Here is a 20,811-nt window from a genome sequence, read left to right on the forward strand (position 1 = left end):
GTGGTCATCCAATAGGTATTTGTGTTTTGTTGCAACAAATGTCTTAGATTTGTAAATAAATGAATAAGAATAATTGCAAAACAATAGAGTGAAAACCATATATCCATGAAATAGTACTAATTAGTACAAAATATCACTAATGAAACAATCGAAAGCGAAAGAAATAGATGTTTTTTAGTGCTATTTAGTTTTGGTGCTATTTCACAGAGTTGAAATTTCCAGTTGTGTAAAAATAAACACTTGAAATAAAAATAGTACCTCGACATTAGCCAGGTCTCAAAGTTTCAGCTCATATCGTTAACTCAATTAAGTCTAGTGCATTTATGAACAGAGAAATAACATAATTTATTTTTTCTATCATTGAAGAGCAAATCCCTTGACACTAGACTAAGCAAATACACAGAAGTTAAAAATATACTACAATACCCTGATCAAATGCCTAGTAAAATATCTTCTGGATTTCAAGGACGAGAATATAATTTTCCCTATCACTTTTTTCAGGGGAGTTCATCATAATTACATGTTAAACCAAATAAAGCTTTCCCATTTCAGCCCATGTTATTCCCTTGAGAATAAGATTCTTTGTTTCAGTTGTGTCCATCTTCGTGTTTTTTCTGATGATCAACTGATAAACAGAAGAATGATACTCTAGAGAATGACTGAGAAAATAGATATCTGAGAAAAAAACTTGGATGTTATCAACAACTGTGGGAATGAGAGATTTTGATTGGCCGAGGTCAATACAATATTAAGTTTGCTCTCTCCTGATTGGCTAAAGTGGTCCCAGTCAGTGTGTTCCAATTGTAATATAAAGCATGTTCTGATGAATTTACAAGTTTTTATGTACTTTATTTTACATGGACATTTGGAAAAACTTTTTAAAATGTTGCTCTAGAAACAAGTTAAAAGTTATATTTTGACATGAATTTCTGTCCAGCGACAAATATTTCTCATGCTGAAGTATTTCATGAAGGAAATTAATTTTATGTCAAGTGACCATAAATTTATGTCAAGCGACAAATATTTCTCATGGTGTAGCGCATAATTTGTGAATGGCATAAATTTATGTCAATCAATAGGAATTCAAAAGCATATCAAACATATAATTGAAACAGCCATGATGTCATTGAACTCCTGAAACTGTACTTTCCTAGTCACTTTTACTTTGAAATCCAACAAAATTGTCCAAAAATGAACATCTATCATAAATAAGAGGTAAATACAAATGTGTAGTTCCAAAAATTATCCATACCCCCATCACGGAGAAATTTTTTTAAGACATCCCCTACCCCCAGGAATTCCAATTTTCTTCCATACAAACTCAGCTGCAACTTTTGTTCTTTCTCTGACCCCCCCTACTCTTCGGAAATTCCAAATTCCTCTGTGGGGTGGGTATGGATGATTTCTGGAACTACACAATATAACTTTTAACTTGTTTCGAACAACAAGGTTAGAATAAGCAATATTCTTATGTTTGACAGAGCAAAAAATAACGACAGGTCAGTCCCTGGTCATGATGACCAACCAAATTAGTTTTAGCTTGGTCATACCTTGTTTATATCTCAATGTTACTTTATGTTATTGTTGCAGTAAAGAAATAAGCACATGATTTAGTTGTCTACAAAAATAACGGTATTACAGCAAAAATCATTGCATCACAACCTACCATTTCAAAACTCCGATTGGATTTTGGTCTTTTCCAAGCCGTCAATCATTTCAGGTTTATGCAAATGAGTTAATGTCCAGTGTTGACCATTAACTCATGTTTTGTCCAAAATCTAAAATGACTTGATGATATTCCAAGGAATAATGATAATAATAATAATAATAATAATTACAATTTGTAAAGCGCTTATCCAGGGCTGCTCTAGGCGCTGCGAAAGATGGAATACAAAATAATACAAAAATGATGATTACAATAATCAGAAAAGTAATAAAGGTCACACATTTAAAGCTAATTAAACAAATGAGTTTTCAAAGAAGTCTTGAATGATGACAAGCTCTCAGAGTTCCTAATTGAAGATGGAAGGACATTCCAATATCATTTCAATGCAACAATTTTTGCTGTAATTTTGGTGGTTATTATTGCTTTTCTAAGTTCTAAAAATCAAATTGTTCTCAAGTTTCTTCGTGTTGTTTTGCCCCCAATAACCAATTATTATTCTTAGCATTAAAACAAATGATTGCTTTCATGTGACATGTTGAAGAAATACTGCAAATGGTTTGGACAAAGTGTACATTTGTAATGTAATGGATTGTTATGACAAGTTGAACATGATACAATAAACAGGTGTACTTAACTGACATTTCATTTTTTCTTTGTTGAATTAAAAAAAGAGAGGTTCTCCCCTTTGTCATACCTTTACTCAGCCAAAGGATTAATGTCCAAATGTACATATACTTATTACATATACCTTAATATTAATCAAACTGGGTAGCATAAACAGCACACCCACCCGAGCTTGTTGTTATTTTACAGAAGATATAACTAGCTAAAAACTAGTGTGAGCTGCGTCGGTGTTTCTAATGAAACAGTAATGATGAAAAGGTAAATTATACACTGTGAAAAGATGAAAAACTAGCATCGAAACGTCAGTAAGTTTTTTCATCTTTTCACGGTGTATAATTTACCTTTTCATCATTACTGTTATTTTACAGTTTGGACCAGGCTTTACCAATGTACTTTGTCATACCAGACAACAATGACGATTAGTTTTTATACTACTTTTACTTTATCTTGGTTTAATCTACTAAAAATAATCCTTTGGACCAAATTCAGGGCTCAAACAATAGTAAGATTCCAAGTTTTTATGATGGCTTAAAATATCACACGAGAAATTGAGGAAATTTTGTGCAAAAATGTAAAAAGGTAATCCTTTTGCCGGAATAAATTGCTATAGAGCTCTTTGCATTGGGCATAATGTTTTCCAACGTGTCATTCTCATAAGATTCTTTGTTTGAGTTGTATCCATATTTATGTGTGTTTTCATGCATAACCATTAAGGAATGATGGTAGGGAATGATATGTGGTCTGTAATGGGAAAACATTATGCCCAAGGTAAAGAGGTGTATTACTTTGTCTTCTGATTTGCAACTGTTAAACAAAGAAATGATACTCTAGGGAATGACACATGGTCTGAAATGGGAAAACATTATGCCCAAGGTAAAGAGGTCTATTACTCTGTCTTCTGATTTGCAACAGCTAAACAAAGAAATAATACTCTAGGGAATAACATGTGGTCTGAAATGGGAAAACATTACACTCAAGGTAAAGAGAACAATTATGCCCACCCTTGATATTTTTGACAGCCATCATCACATCTTGGAATCTAAATATTGACTGGTGATCAATAAATTCTGGTTTTAAGCACTGAAACTACTTTATGTTCAACTTAACCTTGGAACAATATTATAATAATGTTAAAACATGGTTGCAATACATCTAAGACAATCAATTGTTGATACTGTATAAAAACTACATAAACTACAGGGGTATTGTGTCAACTTCACCATGATGCAGCTTGTCACTGCTTATAATAATTACACTGTATATTATACTGTAATGTTAGAAATGGTTACGATCCAGGGCATGAAATTAAGCTCAAAAACTCTCAAAATGCAAGCAAAAAGAAAAAAAAAGAAAAAAAAAACTACAGTTCGGTGTGTATATAATGAAGTAGAGAGAATAAGAGAAAAATATATGCCAGTTACCAGCGTGGTTGGTCCTTGTAGTGTAGTGGTTAACACATCGGACTAAAATACCCAAGACATTGGTTCGAATCCTGCCAAGGGCATTTGATATTTTTCTCTTATTCTCTCTAGCTAAGTTTTAAGTATGACCACAGTTCCAGAAATTGGAGGGCTGAAAAGTTTAGAACCTGCGTCAAGTAACATTTGTTATTTGCTGTGATCAGTCACTAGTCGACTTAAATATTTTTTGCAAGTAAGAACAAAGCTTACTGGAAGGTTTTGCAAGTGGGATTAAAAGTTAAATTCATGCCCTGCAATTCATCTAAGACAATCAGTGGTTGATATATAAACATTTTGTCAACTTTACCATGAAGCTTGTCACTGTTTTGCACTTTTTCCAGCATAGAATGATACTTGAAGGGGCCGATTGTATAGCTGATATCCATTAAGGTTATCAATTGCCAATTGTGCAGCCTCTCTTGTTGCCATGGAAACAAAAGCAAATCCTTTGCTTTGGTTTTTCTGCCAATCCCAAATGATATCCACTTTGTTCACAACTCCATACTTTGAGAAGAGGGCGGCAAGGTTTTGTTCATTGGGGTGGAAACCAATGTTGTACACGTACAAGGTAAAGCCACCGACTTCAGAGGCTTGCCTCATATTGGGTTGCTGAGGAATTGGTGCTCCGACATTCCCTCCCATTGGATTAAAACGTGCCTGAAAGCGATTTGTAGATGGTCTAATTGGCCCGGGCCCTGACATAGGAAAATGTGAAGGGTTTACAAATCCTGGGGCGTATGCCTTGTTAGGAGGCCTTAATTTTTGAGAGTTATCATCCGCAAAGCGAATAACAAGTCCATCAGTACTACCCTCAATAAATTTCCCATTCATTGCATCCATGGCAGCTTGCGCTTCTGCTTTTTTGTTGAAAAGAACAAAGCCAGTACCATTACACAATCCTGTTCCCTTGTCTCTTAACACGCGGACGTTGACAATAGTTCCATGAACTTCAAATGCAGTCTTTAATTGGTTTTCATTGGCCAGTTTTGGGAGATTACGCAGATACAGATTACCACCTTTGTTGACTTCTGCACCAGGACGAGAGAACGCAACTTTCAGCCGTTTATTTTCAACTTGATGTCCGTTTAATTTATCAATGGCCTTCTGGGCATGCTCAGCTGTGAAGTAGTCAACAAACCCAAACCCATAGCTCCAACCAGTAACCTTGTTTCGACAGATTTTGCAGTTTTTTAATGGCCCTATTGCTTGGAAAAGCATTCTAAAATTTTCATCTGTCATTGCTTGTGGGATATAGTTAATGATGAGGTTTGTTTGACTGGTAGACACATCATTGGAAGAGTATTCTTGAGCTTGGGTATTGCCTTGGTTTAAACCCTGAGGTTGTTGATTCTGCGAGTTGTACATAATGGGTACTTCGACCTTGGGTAACTCTGACACACAATACGGTTTCCATGAATTAGATTCTTCCATGCCTCCATAAGGGTTTAAAGCCATTCTGATAACTCTCACTTTACCATTAACTCTTAAAAGCTTAAAAATATAATGCATATAAATTAATATATAAATAAAAAAGAAAGAAAAATTGTGCTTTTAGGACGAATTCTTTGTGCTTGAAAAATAGTTTTTTTGAAGTAGTTATTTTGTATACGACCATATATATAGATACAGTAGAACATGAAAAGATATAAAACACAAAATCGTAAGGAATAAAATAAGTATTCTTTACATTCTTAACAGTAAATTAACATTTTGACTAAACATATTTTTGATCGTGTAAAAAAAAGGAAATTATTTGCACAAAAAAGATTGCCTTATTTTACGACTTTTTGCTTAAAAAACTGACATTATTTGAAAGAAAAGTTGGAAACAAATAAGATATAAGTTAGATTCTTACCTTGAGGATGATAAAATCTTCGTAGATGGGATAAAAAAAGGTGAGTTTTTACGAAAAAGTAGAGCTGTCACTCGACCACATGTCGGTCCAACGCCATTAGCATCCCATCACGCCTTTCGAGGCGAGTACTAACGCTGGCAATGAATCTTGGGTGAACTGGCGAACAAAACTGGACAAAGCTATTCTGACACAATAACATATATTAGAACAAAGTTGTCGTTTGAGATTTTGAAAGCTGTAATTACATGCATTAGAGGCTCCCGCACTCCTTTTTATAAGAACAACGAAAGTGACTTTCTATTGGACTTTAGCATTAATACTAACCTTGCCGATATTAGATAATTTTAGACTTTTTTATAATGCTTGTTTTTCATTTTGTTTTTTTCTAGTTTTTTGTAAATAGTAACTTTTTCTCTTTAAATTTTCACAAAGTACATAATATAAATATTCTTTTATTATTATTATTATTTTTTAATGATTTACAAACTTATTATTATTATTACATTATTGTTATTAAAATTTATGTCTATTTTTATCTTGGGTGATACACAGGTAACCCAAGCTCCAAGTTTATTCGTTATCTGAAAAAATATTATGTATTTTAAAAATCTTATACAGTGCTAATACTAAATACGTGATACAAATACTAATTTTTAGCACTAAATAGTGATAATTAAACAATAGAAAACAAAGGGTTCTGTATGAAATAGTACTAATTAAATAAATTAGTACTATTATTTAATGTGCACTTTAGTTATTCATTGTTATCGACCGTTAAAAAATGAGCTTTGTTATTAAAGAATAACTTTATAGGATTTCCACAAGCTTCAATTCCAAGATACACTAACTATTGGGATTTTCTCTTTATTTATTTACATAACTTTATCCTAAGGCCAGGGCTGTCAACTCTCCCGGATAAACCGGGAGTCTCCAGATTTTGGACCGTATCTCCCGGTCCCCAGATTAGAGTCTCAAATCTCCCGGATAATTGCCGAAGCTGACCATTTCTTGTGAGACTTGACTTTCACAATCAACAACCATAAAATTCCAATTATTTTGTGTTGTTTGTGTTATTTTACATCGCTAACAAAATCAAAACATTCCTCATAAACTGTTATTGCAAGCAGGCCATTGTAACTATAAGCGATAATTTGATTGGTCAGAAATAAACCAATCACATCTAATGTTACGGAGTGAATGACGTCTTTTCGCGAATTTTTTTCCGCTGTGACGTCATGTCCCTTCTCTATCAATTCTCCAGATTTGAATATCTTGGGGGTTGACAGCCCAGATCCATGACAATTATCTAAGTTACTAAGCTATCATGGAAGGGGTAAGCACAACAGAGCTTGGCTCTTCTTCAGAATCCAAGAATAAAAATATAAAACCAAATATTCAATATAAACTTTTTGAATATTAAAAAAAGAAGAAAAAACCGATAAGGCTAAATAAAAAGTATATTTAACGATCATTCGCCGAAGGCGAAGTGATTATCGGGGAATATTTACCGAGACGCGAGTCTTCGAGCAGCGAGGTAAATATTCCCCAATAATCACTGAGCCTGAGGCAAATAATTGTTTTAGTATAAATACACAGGTGATTCTTTCAAAAAAAGGAAAGAAAGAAGATAAATGGCATTTTTTTCCGGTAACAGCAACAAAGCGGCTGGCCGCCATTTTGGATTTTCGCTCGAGGTGATTATCGTGTGATAGTGTGAGTTTCTTGACCAATCAGCGCGCGAGATTCTCTATAATTACCTGCGTATTTTTACTAAAAATAAATAAAGTAGAGAAACTAGAAAAAGTATGAATCCCATAAAGCCTCGCAGTCATATCTTTGCAAGCTTTTATGGGTAATATTCAAGATGGCGACGTTGTGTTTATAAACAAACGTTGCTCGAAAACATTGCCTAAATTTTCTCAATTTTCACATTCGAAACTTACATTGCTGAACTTTTTAATGACAAAGATATGTAAAGCTGTGAATATGTAATCTTGAAATGATTATAAATGTAGCTATAATTGGAGAACTTTTGACAGGGTTTACAAGCCAGTGATAGCTTGTCGTTTTGAAGAATTTTTCGTTGTTCAAATGGGTTCAATATTTTCTTCAACGTTATCATCAGAAAAAGCAAACAGAAAAAGAACCTTTGATGAAGTACAGAAAGACGACGCTGAAGACGCAGAAAAGGTGGTTGAAATACCCAAAAGGTTAGTCATTTGATAAAAAATATCTTTTCGCCTGATTATGAAGATAAAATATTTTCTGTTGCATGTCATTTTTCTTTATTTCCTTCCTTCTCTCTCTCTCTCTTTCTTTCTTTCTTTCTTTCTCTCTCTCTCTTTCTCTCTCTCTCTCTCTCTCTCTCTCTTTCTTTCTTTCTTTCTTTCACTCTATCTTTCCTTTCTTCTTGTAGAAAGAAGCTTAGGGGAACATCTGGATATATTTACCAAACCCTTTTTGTTGGCGGAGAAGAAAGTGATGTAACTATTTCTGCTTTAGGTAACATATATCATCTTTATTAATATAAAAATGATTTTGGCACAGACAGACATTTTAGTAAAGTTTTTGGAAAGTATTGCTAAATAGGGTGGGGTTTATTGTTGCAGATCTTCAAGCCCACTACTTTCTTCTTTTTTTTTCTAGGAAAAGAATGGAAGGTGCACAAGATATATCTCAAGCAGGTGATTGATCCCAATTGAAACATATATAGTGCTCTTTCTATGTGCAGGGCTGTCAAACCCCAAAGTATTGAATTCTGTAGAATAGATACAGAAAGGCTGTAATGATACAGTGGGTTAGGCATGAGCGGATCCATGCTGGATTAAGTTTAGGGTAGGGATGTGCCGCTGAGCCCTCTGAACCCTGACCCTGTTCCAGAGTAAAAATTCGCTGAAATTCATACCCTGTTCCAGAGCAAGATCGCTGAAAACCCTGTTCCAGAGAGGAGAGAGCGTGATTTCATATACCCTGTTCCAGAGCAAGCGTGATTTTATATACCCTGTTCCAGAGTAGAATCGCTGAAAACTATACCCTGTTTGGCAGCACGTACCCATATAGCGAATATAGGGCAGTACCCCCCCTTTAAATCAAAACAACAAACAACAACAACAAAAAATGATGATTTCCTGGGATAATCTGGGAGAGTTGGCAGCCTTGTAAATGTACATCTAATCCCGGGGGGGGGGGGGGGTACTCTTGCCCGTTTAGGGTAGGGATGTGACCCTGTTCCAGAGTAAAATCACTGAAATTCATACCCTGTCCCAGAGGGAGATTGCTGAAGAAAACCATACCCAGTTCCTGTATTGTGAAAATAGATACCCTGTTCCAGAGAGGAGAGAGCATGATTTCATATACAGTACCCTGTCCCAGAGTGAGCGCAATTTTATATACCCTGTTCCAGAGTAAAATCACTAAAAACCATACCCTGTTTGGTGGCACGTACCCGTATAGCGAATATAGGGGAGTACCACTCCCCTGGGCTTCTAATGTTGGTTATAGTATTGATGAAGTACTGTAGCGTGGAGGGACGGGACTACCATTTTGAGGAATCATCTAAGCCGTTAGAAGTAGATGTAATATTACATGTAATTGAACAAATTATTTTATTTTCTATTAAGTTATTTTAAAACCTTTGATTTGGCAGACACATGCTTTTATCGATGAAGCCAGGGTGGCCGTTTACATTTTCTCAGCCCGAACAAAAAAAATAAGTGTGTTTTCTCTTGTTGATAGACCAGCCCCAATTTTCTTGCCAGTTTTTGCCGACTCTAATATTTCTTTATTCCCAAATGCACCACAGGGTTCCCAGTAAGCTCATTTCCACTGTTGTATCAGTAAAAAATAAAAATAAAATAAAATAAAAATCCGACCTACTTACCTCAATTATTATTCTCATGCAACAGGAAACACACTTATTTTTTTGTTTGGCTTCATCATTAAGTTAGGTCCACAAAATCATTTTTACCTTTTTTTCTTTCCTTATCCTCCTTACTTCTTCATTTTCTCCTGTTCACTGTCTTGACTTCCATACCATTACTAGCTCAAGCCAGGCTACTTTTTTCTTTTTAAAGTTCTTTTTTTCTATTAGTCTAAATATTTCCAGAGTATGTTCAGTGGTCAATGGAAAGAATCCATGGAAGATTTCATCAGCATTCAAATCCCAGATGAGATTATTACTGTTGAAGGTAAAAAAATAGTACATTGTTAAAAATAAAATAAAGATTGGTGGGGGATTTGTTGTTTTGTCTTGTCTTCCAACAGATTATGGCAGATTACTACTTTCGTTGATTAATGTTTTTGATACTGATAGGCCTTGCACGTGGAGCCTCTATCATATAACTGTGGTTGACATCGTCAGCATTAAATCTTTTTTTTCTTTCCTTCGCCTAAGTCTTTTTACTTGTTTATCGTTTTAGCGGGGAGGTGCCTTGCATGGGACTCTATGTCCTGTGTCGCACCCACCCTATAATAATAATAATAATAATAATAATAATAATAATAATAATAATAATAATAACAACTTTATTTCAAGAGGGTAAAACACATAACAGATATGCAAGGTACTGATAAACTAGTGGCCCTCGAAAAATAAATAAAATAAAAATAAAAATATATTTAAAAAAATAAATAGATAAATCAATTAATTAATAGATATAAATAAATAAATCTATATACATATATATATATATATATATATATATATATATATAATATATAAAAAAGATTATTATTTATTTTATTATTATTTTTTCTTTAAAATTGTTATTTTGTTCATTGAGAAACTTGAAGGCCAATATACCTGTTTAAAAAAAGAAGAAGAAGAAAAAGAAAAAACAGAGCATTTTACCTTATGTGTAATGTTTTAACATTCCAGGTCACTTTTCATTCTTTTGAGAATAAGATTCTTTGTTTGTTTTTTGTTTTTCCATGATTCATATGGCATAACAAGTTATCAGTTATATTAATTTTCACTTTTGCACTTATTATCTCTATTTACTTTAAAAGTGACTAGGGGTCGGTGTCTACTGGTAGAACGAAGCTTGGGATTGGACAAAATAACAAAAACAAAGAAAGCATGGATTAAGGTGAACAATGCGTATTGTTCTACATGTGCGCTGCGTTCTTTGTTTTATCTCACCATTCATTGTTTGTTCATCCACTCCCAGGCTTTGTTCTGCCGGTTGTGGATTACCCGTGACTAGGGATGTACAGTTTCATGAACTCAATGACAACATCACTGTTCCAAATATATATGTTTGAGATGCTTTTGAATTTTATTGAAGAAGAAGCTACTACACCATAAGAAATATTTGTCGCTTGACATAAATTTATGTCCACTGTGAGAAATATGTGTTGCTCCACATAGATGTTCATCTTGAAACACTAATGACTTGATGAGCAATATTTTGTCGCTTGACATACAGTCGACTCTCCCGTAAGTGACCACCTCAGGGCCCCGGAGGGGTACTACCACCCCAACTTGGGTAGTGGTGTGCCGCCAGGACCTCAAAACCCTGACCCTATCCCAGACCTAAAATTTTGATTTTACGTACCCTACCCCAGACTAAAACTAAGAATTGTACACCTTATCCCAGACTAAAAGACGGAAAATACGGTCTTACAATCGATTGCAATCAATATTTACTAATGTTTTAATTGTTTTTGTGCCGGCAGAAAGCGTAGCCTATTCGCCAGACAAAAATGACCAAATCGTTAACCCTATCCCAGACTAAAATGATACCCTATCCCAGACAAAATGTCAAAACATGATAGCCTACCCTAGACCCAAAAGCCGAAAAACCATACCCTATAGGGCAGCACATACCCATATAGCAAATATAGGGGAGTACCCCACCCCCGGGCTCAGGGCCAGGAGAAAGTGGTCGCTTATGGGAGATGGTCGCTTACAAGAGTTAACACAGGAAGCCCAAACAATGGGAATCCCAACACAGGAAGCCTAAACCCTTTATAATTTTGTAACTCATGTGTAAAAACTACTGTATTAACGATTAAACTGTTTTATTCAAAATTTTGAATGTGCTATATGTTTACAGCTGTAGTGTAATTGCCAATATTTCATCGGGTTTTTAATACCCGATGACTCTATGTTCTTAAATTTTTTATTGTTAAAGGATCTGTCATTGACTGGCTCTTGGGTGGTAGCTTATGGGAGAGGAAAAACAATGAAAAATTCCAAAATTTTAAACCCAAAGGTGGTCGTGGTCATTTACGAGAGAGTTTTTTTACAGAGTTTATATGGGAAACAAAACAGGAAACTCAAAAAGTGGTGGCTTATGGGAGATGGTCGCTTATGAGAGTGGTCGTTCGAAGAGAGTTGACTGTAAATTTATGTCCAAATAAAAAAGTGTAATTATTAATATTTATAGCTTTTAACTTGTTTCATGTAGAACTCTTAAACAAAAAAATCATGGTAATTTAGGGAATGAATGTATGTAGTCTGAAAAGGGGAATTTATTTTGTTGTCTTTAAACTCCAAATCTCACCTATTCCACAGTCCATACTCAAGTTGATACTAACTCTGATAGATTTGAACTAAAAATGAATGCTTTACGATCTTTTCTCATAGCCATGGACACAGCTCTTGGGTCCTTATACAGAGATGAAGTTACAGTATCGCAAACAGAGGTTATACCACTGCTGGCGGTGGCATGTCTTTTACAGCTGGTATGTTCGATTACAGAGGCATTGACGTTTCAATCCTGGGGGGGGGGGGGGTACTCCGCCAGGATTTGGGTAGGGGTGTTCCGCTGGGGTTCTGAAAGGGGTACCCTGTTTATGACAAAAAAAACCAAATTTGTAGACCCTGTTTATGACGAAAGATATATTTAATTGCACTGAGTCCCTGTTTCAATTACCATGTCAGCTCACGTATCGGTATCGTTTTTTGAAGACCATAGTAACCAGTTTTGGTCAATACAAAAGTAGAAACCCTGAATATGACAGAAAACTCAGGGGAAAAAATGGAACTTGAGCGAAATTGCATACCCTGTTTATGACAAGAAGCTTGAAAAACCATACCCTGCTCAGCGGATTGTCCCCGTATAGTCTATACACTGTATATGGGAGTACCTTCCCCCCCGAGGGTTTCAATGCCAAAATTGACAAAATTTCTTGGTTTACAGGAATCCTTGAGCTCACAATGTGCTGAATTCATGCAAGATACTATAAATAACCACACAGTATGTGAATACATTTCTGCAGCTCGGCAGTATGGTGAAACTGAGGTTGAAAAAAAGTGTCTTGAATGGCTGGAGAGAAGATTAACCTCATCATGGACAGTAGCTCTACTTAAAGAGATCAGGTAGACAGTGGATTATTCACACTTCTAATATAATCACTTATAATATTAATCTATGAGTGAGGGGCTAACTACTCTTAGACTGCAAAACCCGGTAGCTATATATATTACCTCTTTACCTTGGGCGTAATGTTTTCCCATTTCAGACCACATGTCATTCCCTAGAGTATCATTTCTTTGTTTAACTGTTGGAAATCAAAAGATAGAGTAATATAGCTCTTTACCTTGGGCGTAATGTTTTCCCATTCAGACCACATGTCATTCCCTAGAGTATCATTTCTTTGTTTAATTGTTGCAAATCAGAAGACAGTAATAGACCTCTTTACCTTGGGCGTAATGTTTTTCCATTTCAGACCACATGTCATTCTCTAGAGTATCATTTCTTTGTTTAATGGTTGCACATGAGAAGACAGAGTAATAGACCTCTTTACCCTGGGCGTAATGTTTTCCCATTACAGACCAGGTGTCATTCTCTTGAGAATAAGATTCTTTGTTTGACTTGTTTTCACATTCATGTGTCTTCTTGTGCACAACTGTTAAACAAAGAAATGATACTCTAGGGAATGACATGTGGTCTGACATGGGAAAGCATTACATCCAACTAATGTTGTATAAAGGTGAAAATGTTCCTAGACATAGAGTAGAGCACATGCAGTAAAACCATGAAAAAACAAAACAAAGGGTAGTTGATACAAATAGTAGCTATTTAGTGACTAATAGTTGCTAGCACTCAACCAGAACATAAAAGTCAAATACACAAGATACCATTTGTGTTAATGACCTAAGCCATTAATCATCAAGAATGCTAACATGAGAAAAATAAATGGTCAGGATTCATTTGCTTCCTTATCCTTCACTTCTTTCATTTGTCACCCACTCTCACCCACTCTCAGTCTATCCATTTCATTCTATAATATTTTTATTTTATTTTTTCTAGCACTGAATTAATGGAGCAAGTATTCTTTACTTCTTTATTTCGTCATTCTCTCTCACCCACTCTCAGTCTATCCATTTCATTTTATGATATTTTAATTTTAATTTTTCTAGCACTGAATTAATGGAGCAAGTATTCTTCACTTCTTTTATTTCGTCACCCACTCACCCACTCTCAGTCTATCCATTTCATTATATGATATTTGTATTTCATTTTTTCAAGCACTCAATTAATGGAGCAAGTATTCTTCACTTCTTTTATTTCGTCATTCTCTCTCACCCACTCTTAGACCATCCATTTCATTCTATAATATATTTATTTTATTTTTTCTAGCACTGAATTAATGGAGCAAGTATTCTTCACTTCTTTTATTTCGTCATCCTCTCTCACCCACTCTCAGACCATCCATTTTATTCTATAATATTTTTATTTTATTTTTTCTAGCACTGAATTAATGGAGCAAGTATTCTTCACTTCTTTTATTTCGTCATCCTCTCTCACCCACTCTCAGACCATCCATTTCATTTTATAGTATTTTTATTTTATTTTTTCTAGCACTCAATTAATGGAGCAAGTATTCTTCACTTCTTTTATTTCATCATCCTCTGTCACCCACTCTCAGACCATCCATTTTATTCTATAATATTTTTATTTTATTTTTTCTAGCACTCAATTAATGGAGCAAGTATTCTTCACTTCTTTTATTTCGTCACCCACTCTCACCCACTCTCAGACCATCCATTTCATTTTATAGTATTTTCATTTTATTTTTTCTAGCACTGAATTAATGGAGCAAGTATTCTTCACTTCTTTTATTTCGTCATTCTCTCTCGCCCACTCTCAGACCATCCATTTCATTCTATAATATATTTATTTTATTTTTTCTAGCACTCAATTAATGGAGCAAGACTTAGTATTCTTCACTTCTTTTATTTCGTCATCCTCTCTCACCCACTCTCAGACCATCCATTTCATTTTATAGTATTTTTATTTTATTTTTTCTAGCACTAAATTAATGGAGCAAGTATTCTTCACTTCTTTTATTTCGTCACCCACTCTCACCCACTCTCAGACCATCCATTTCATTCTATAATATATTTATTTTATTTTTTCTAGCACTGAATTAATGGAGCAAGTATTCTTCACTTCTTTTATTTCGTCATCCTCTCTCACCCACTCTCAGTCTATCCATTTTATTCTATAATATTTTTATTTTATTTTTTCTAGCACTGAATTAATGGAGCAAGACTTAGTATTCTTCACTTCTTTTATTTCGTCATCCTCTCTCACCCACTCTCAGACCATCCATTTTATTCTATAATATTTTTATTTTATTTTTCCTAGCACTCAATTAATGGAGCAAGTATTCTTCACTTCTTTTATTTCGTCATCCTCTCTCACCCACTCTCAGACCATCCATTTCATTTTATAGTATTTTTATTTTATTTTTTCAAGCACTTAATTAATGGAGCAAGTATTCTTCACTTCTTTCATTTTGTCATCCTCTCTCACCCACTCTCAGTCTATCCATTTCGTTCTATAATGTTTTTATTTTATTTTTTCTAGCACTGAATTAATGGAGCAAGTAATAAAGTCCCCTGGACTGTTCGTAATGCAGATTGAAATTGATGTCTACACATTGCTGGTGATATGGATGTATTTGAAGCTACACCCATTATGGCAGGGGACCAACAAGGATCTCAGGGTACAATCAACCGACTATTTTAGGTCTAAAAGTCAAGAAAACAGCCAGGCATTTCTTGAGAGTCATGAGGGGATAGTGTTTGCTCCAGCTTTCAAAGGTCTTAGGCTTATCCATGTTGTGAATGACATCAGGTCGATGATAATGTTGCAGTCAGATAATATTATTCCAACTGGTTAGTTTTACTTAAAACCTAGTCACACTTGCCCTGTTATAAAGAATTATCAACACAACAGATAATAATGATGATGATGATGATAATGATAATGATAATAATATTAACAGTGGATTCCACAGAGTGGCTCTTCTTCCACTGAGTCCAATTGGAATTTAGAAATTGATTTACGGATTTTACGGAAGGAGGAATTTACCAGAAAACCCTCAAAGCACAGAAGAGAACCAACAAGCAACTCTACTCACATACAACACCGAGCATGGCTGGACTCTAACCCAGGATTCATTGGTGAGAGGCAAGCTCTCTCACCGCTATGCCACCTGTTCTTTCTATAAATGAAATAATGATGAAATAATATGTTACCATCATTGCCACCATCATGATTTTTCTATGTATTGCTTATTAACTATAACTATTAACTATATTTTTAAATATAGTTAATAGTTATAGTTAATAAGCAATACATAGAAAATTAAAATTAGTTAATTAGTCATCTTAGTGGTATTATGATCAACACCACAATTTTATCATCATCACAATTACCACCATCAATACACTAACATTGTCATAATCACCACGAACAAGAAAAAAATGAACTAAGAGAAGGGAACCCCATGCCCCATCATGAGCACTTTTTGATGCTATTTTTAGAATATTTGATGCTATTTTTAGAATCATTTATTTGATCGTATTATTTTCTGCACGCACTTATTGTGCACACTCTACCCTGTATTCCTTCTCTTAGTTCATTTTCTCTTGCCACCATCATTTATTATCACCACAATCACCAGCATCACCGCCATCACCCTGCATATAGAATGCAGAGCAGGTGTTCTTGTGAGGCAATTTCCAAAGTTACCCCCAAAAACCCTGGTTTTCCCCTAAACCCACAAGAACGACTGCTTTGCAGGCTACCATCATCTGCACAACTATTTTCATTATCTTCAGATTGAACATCTCAACATTTTTTTCCACTATGCTTTTGCGAGTCATACTTTTTCTCTGACTAATATTTTAATCCATTCAGGTTGGTTCAGTCCAGTGTACAAGGAGCAGTGGAGAAAAATGTTATTTGTTTACCAAAACTTAGATCATGGTCCACCTGAGGATATGACCTTAGAACACTTTAACTTGTCTGCTCATCGATATGGTCGAATACTTGAAAAGAGTATGAAGGTAAGTTGTGTAAGGGACGGACCATTAGATAATTATTGAGGGGGAGGGTGGGGGATTTATGCACCCCCCCCCTCCCCCGATCCAAAAAAAATATTGAGAAAGCACTTCACCTACAATAAAATATTGTGCAACTCTCCTTTCAGTAAAGAAATATCGAGGAAATACAAAAAAAAAACAACAATTGCATGCAATGTTTGTTACAAAAAAATAAATATCGTGTAACATAGATTTCTGCAACTCCCCTCAATAATTAGTAATGGTCCATCTCTAAGGCCTAGGGCAAACGTCAAACTCTCCATGCACCGAACTTAATTACATCAAAGAATGCCGCCTCATTATCACCATCCATTGTTTTTAATGAGTTCGGTGCATGGAAAGTTCGACGTTTGCCCTAGGCCTAAGTACAGTATATAAGTATAGTAAGAGACGATGAAAATAAACGTTGTAGTATATGGCGCCTCATTCCTTGCTAAAGATCATGGTTTGAATTTTAGTTTCTTTCAATGAATTTTACACTGAGTAAAATATTTCATGTTTCTGTAGCATGTTTTATATTTTTCGTTTAAGTTTTAGTTACATTTGAGAATGTCATTGCACCATTTTAAGGTGGTGTTACACGGGCCAACTTGCAACGCCGATTTTTCGCGCAACGCTGTTGCACGAAAAATCGTTGCCATGTAACATAGCGCCGAGGACGATTTTTCGCGCAATATTTCACTCTGCAACACGCTGCAAGTTTTTGATCTGGCTTCAAAAACTTGCAACGCAAGATGACGAATTTTCAGCAAATCGATGTGTGTAACATGTCCATCGCCGATTTGACGCGCAACAAAATGGCGCCGACTGTAGAAGAAGTAAGTTTAAACAGTACAGCAACTGCAACGATTGTCTAAACCTAATGAAACAGATAAGATGAAACTTTTGGAGTTGATAAAAAATGATAAAAGCAAGAAAAGAAGAAAAAAGATAGCCGTGAGTGAGTTGGCAGCGCGTGGACTGAATACTAAAGTAAATGTTGCGCGAAAAGTTGTTCCCGTTTAACATGTCGCAAAAAATCGACACACAAATGGCACAATAGAGTTGCACGAAAAATCGGCGTTGCAAGTTGTCCCGTGTAACACCACTTAAAACTCCATGCATGCATTCGTTTCACATAACGAACTCGATGACTTATTTCAACACAACGTTTTGAAGTGAATTTATAATAATGAGTGGTTATCCTGCCGGTATGGCTTGTAGTAATTCACAGCGTGAGGTCTGTAGGATTCCTACTGTTTCTACCAATGAGGAGCTTTATGTATATTTACGTCATGAAACCCTTGTCAATAAAAAAATACTTTAATAATTATAATAATAATTATTATTATTAATACTTTTTTGTTCTCCTCACTGCAGTACTGTTGGCGATGGACTGGCTTTCTATATGGTCTCGACATAATAGTAATGTACAATAACAGAACTCGGCAGCTAAGCTTACGACGTAATACATACATACACCCTACACATGGCATCATTTGTGTTCAGCGGCAACACTCTTTCATGGTTAAGGTTGACATTGCTTCATTTCATTCTAATGGAAGTGAAAAGTATCACAAGACTTCGGGGCTTAAACACCTGGCCTTGGGTTTGGATGAGGAAGTGCGGATACTACAAGTTGATAAACACGTGGCTTATCCTATGTACATTAGTGCACATATCGCTCTGGTTAATGTACCATTAGACAAACAGCAGGCTACAGAATAGGAGAGGCCTACATAGCTGTTCTAGAATCTTATGTCTTCATTCTCACTTATAGTAAGACCTCTTTAATTTCTTGAATGCAACGAATTTTCCCATTTTAGGCTACATGTCATTCACTGTAGTATCATTTGTTTGTTCAACGGTCGTTCATGAGAAGACACATGAATATGGATTCAACTTAAACAAAGAAATGATACTCTAGGGAATGACACAAGGTCTGAAATGGGAAGACATTACGTCCAAGATAAAGAGGTCTATTTGACAGCATTGCGCGGCATCACTAGTCTTCGTCCAATGAATTGAATCAGGATATATATAGACCCCTTGCAGCACGTTGGAATGCAGCTCAATTAGGAGGACATAACAATAGGTTTTCAATTCTCATTAGATTAAGATTATTTTGTTTTGTCCTCCAAATTGAGCCGCTTTGACGTCACATACAAGGGGTCTATACGTCATATCCGCTCGTACCTTGCCTAAGGTAAAAATGATCTTTAAAGCAGATCAATAAAATATCCATACTACCTCCAAAGGAAAGGATTGAGATTTCCGAGTGGTGGGTCCAGAGGATCTTATCGTGGTTCAGTTCAGTCACACCTTAGAATTTCTGAGGGGTATGGAGGCGGGATGTGTAATCTTTATTTATCTTTATTCCCTATATATCTTAAAGTAGGGTAGAGGAATCTAACATTAGAGTGGCACTTGGATGAAAACGCCCCAATTTTTGAAAGTCCGAATGATTGAAGTATTTGAGGATAATATGACTCAATTATGATTATGTAAACCAGATTAGTGAACATTTTAGCCTGGGAGCCACTTGCTATTGAGATATTTTGGTTCAAAAGCAGAAAGAACAATAGGGTTGAGTAATGACGTCATTTACTCCAAATTTAGATGCTGAACAAAACTGATAATTCTTATCCGCTACATTTTACTGTTAAGAAAGTATGTTGCTTGGCTACTATTGGGACCATATAGATACGTTTAACTAAGTTTATAGTCATTTCCAATTTTTATGCATTTTCATCCAAGTGCCCCTTTAAGGTTTCTTTTTCTTGGAGAAGCATTGATGTTCTCTGAAACTATCATAATTTTTTACAGCTTGCACCAATCATGAAAAATAATATGGGGTAAGGGCACGAAATTAACGCTCGCAAACTCGCAAAATGCGGGTGAAATTTTGTATTTAGCGAGTGGCAAAAAATTTAACTAGCTGAGGCCCCGTCCACACGTATCCGGAAATTTTTGTATCAGCAAATTATTTTTTGCGGATACGAAAATGTTTGCGTCCATCCACACGCAACGTATTCGAATCGTTTTCACCGTCCACACGTATCCGTTCTCGTAAAATTTGCGGATACGGACACAAAAATTTGCAGACACGCGTGGACGCAACCCGTATCTGCAAAGAAAAAATTGCGGATACAAAAATTTGCGGATACGTGTGGACGGGGCCTGAGTTTTGCAAATATGACACAGTCCAGAAATTGAAGGACTGAAAATTTTAGAACCCGCATCAAGTAAAGATTGTTATTCACTGCGTCCGATCGCTAGTGACTTTCAATTTTTGGAAATGAGAACAAAACTTACTAGCTTGGTTTTGCTAGTGGGTTTAAAAATTAATTTCGTGCCTTGGGGATCTTTTTCTCTTCCAATTTTATATTCTACATAGATACAAGAAATACAAAAGCAGTGAGCTAATTAGTTTTACATTCTTATTTTGCAATGGCAGGCATGCTTATATTTTACTATCGCAGGCTTCATCACACCTTATAGTTTTGCGTTTGGAATAAAGATATTATTGGGATACCTGTGGCAGTCCAGTATAAAAATGCCTTCGTTTTTCCCTCGACAAAATGGCAAGTGCCCGGGGGGGGGGGGGGGGGGTTACTCCCATATATGGACTATACGGGGATGATCCGCTGAACAGGGTATGGTTTTTCGAGCTTCTTGTCATAAACAGGGTATGCAATTTCACTCGAGTCCCAAGTTCTTCATGAGTTTCCTGTCATATTCAGGGTTTCTACTTTCGTATTGACCGAAACTGGTTATCATGGTCGTAAAAAAACGATACGCGAGATGACATGATAATTGAAACAGGAACTCAGTGCAATTAATTATATCTTTTGTCGACAAACAGGGTCTACAAATTTGGGTT

General features: G+C 35.5%; 2 protein-coding genes across 2 annotated transcripts; one reads left to right on the top strand and one right to left on the bottom strand.

Annotated features, from left to right (window-relative positions):
• Positions 1 to 320: 320 nt before the first annotated feature.
• LOC116301029 (ELAV-like protein 1) lies at positions 321 to 5,710 on the bottom strand. The gene is made up of 2 exons (XM_031710029.2): positions 5,606 to 5,710; positions 321 to 5,241 (listed from the first exon to the last, which is right to left on the bottom strand). The coding sequence occupies exon 2, from the start codon at positions 5,203 to 5,205 to the stop codon at positions 4,069 to 4,071; it is 1,137 nt and encodes a 378-aa protein (XP_031565889.1). The 5' UTR covers positions 5,206 to 5,241; positions 5,606 to 5,710; the 3' UTR covers positions 321 to 4,068.
• A 1,758-nt stretch (positions 5,711 to 7,468) lies between these two features.
• LOC116301053 (germ cell-less protein-like 1) lies at positions 7,469 to 20,462 on the top strand. The gene is made up of 9 exons (XM_089031327.1): positions 7,469 to 7,815; positions 8,022 to 8,107; positions 8,252 to 8,289; positions 9,696 to 9,792; positions 12,195 to 12,292; positions 12,751 to 12,929; positions 15,427 to 15,737; positions 16,765 to 16,913; positions 18,309 to 20,462. The coding sequence occupies exons 1-9, from the start codon at positions 7,697 to 7,699 to the stop codon at positions 18,654 to 18,656; spliced, it is 1,425 nt and encodes a 474-aa protein (XP_088887453.1). The 5' UTR covers positions 7,469 to 7,696; the 3' UTR covers positions 18,657 to 20,462.
• The last annotated feature ends 349 nt before the right edge of the window (positions 20,463 to 20,811 follow it).

The sequence above is a fragment of the Actinia tenebrosa genome, unplaced genomic scaffold, assembly GCF_029948245.1.
Source record: "Actinia tenebrosa isolate PJP-AT-01 unplaced genomic scaffold, QUT_ActTen_1.0 PGA_scaffold16__25_contigs__length_10494907, whole genome shotgun sequence".
Classification (NCBI taxonomy): Eukaryota; Metazoa; Cnidaria; class Anthozoa; order Actiniaria; family Actiniidae; genus Actinia; species Actinia tenebrosa.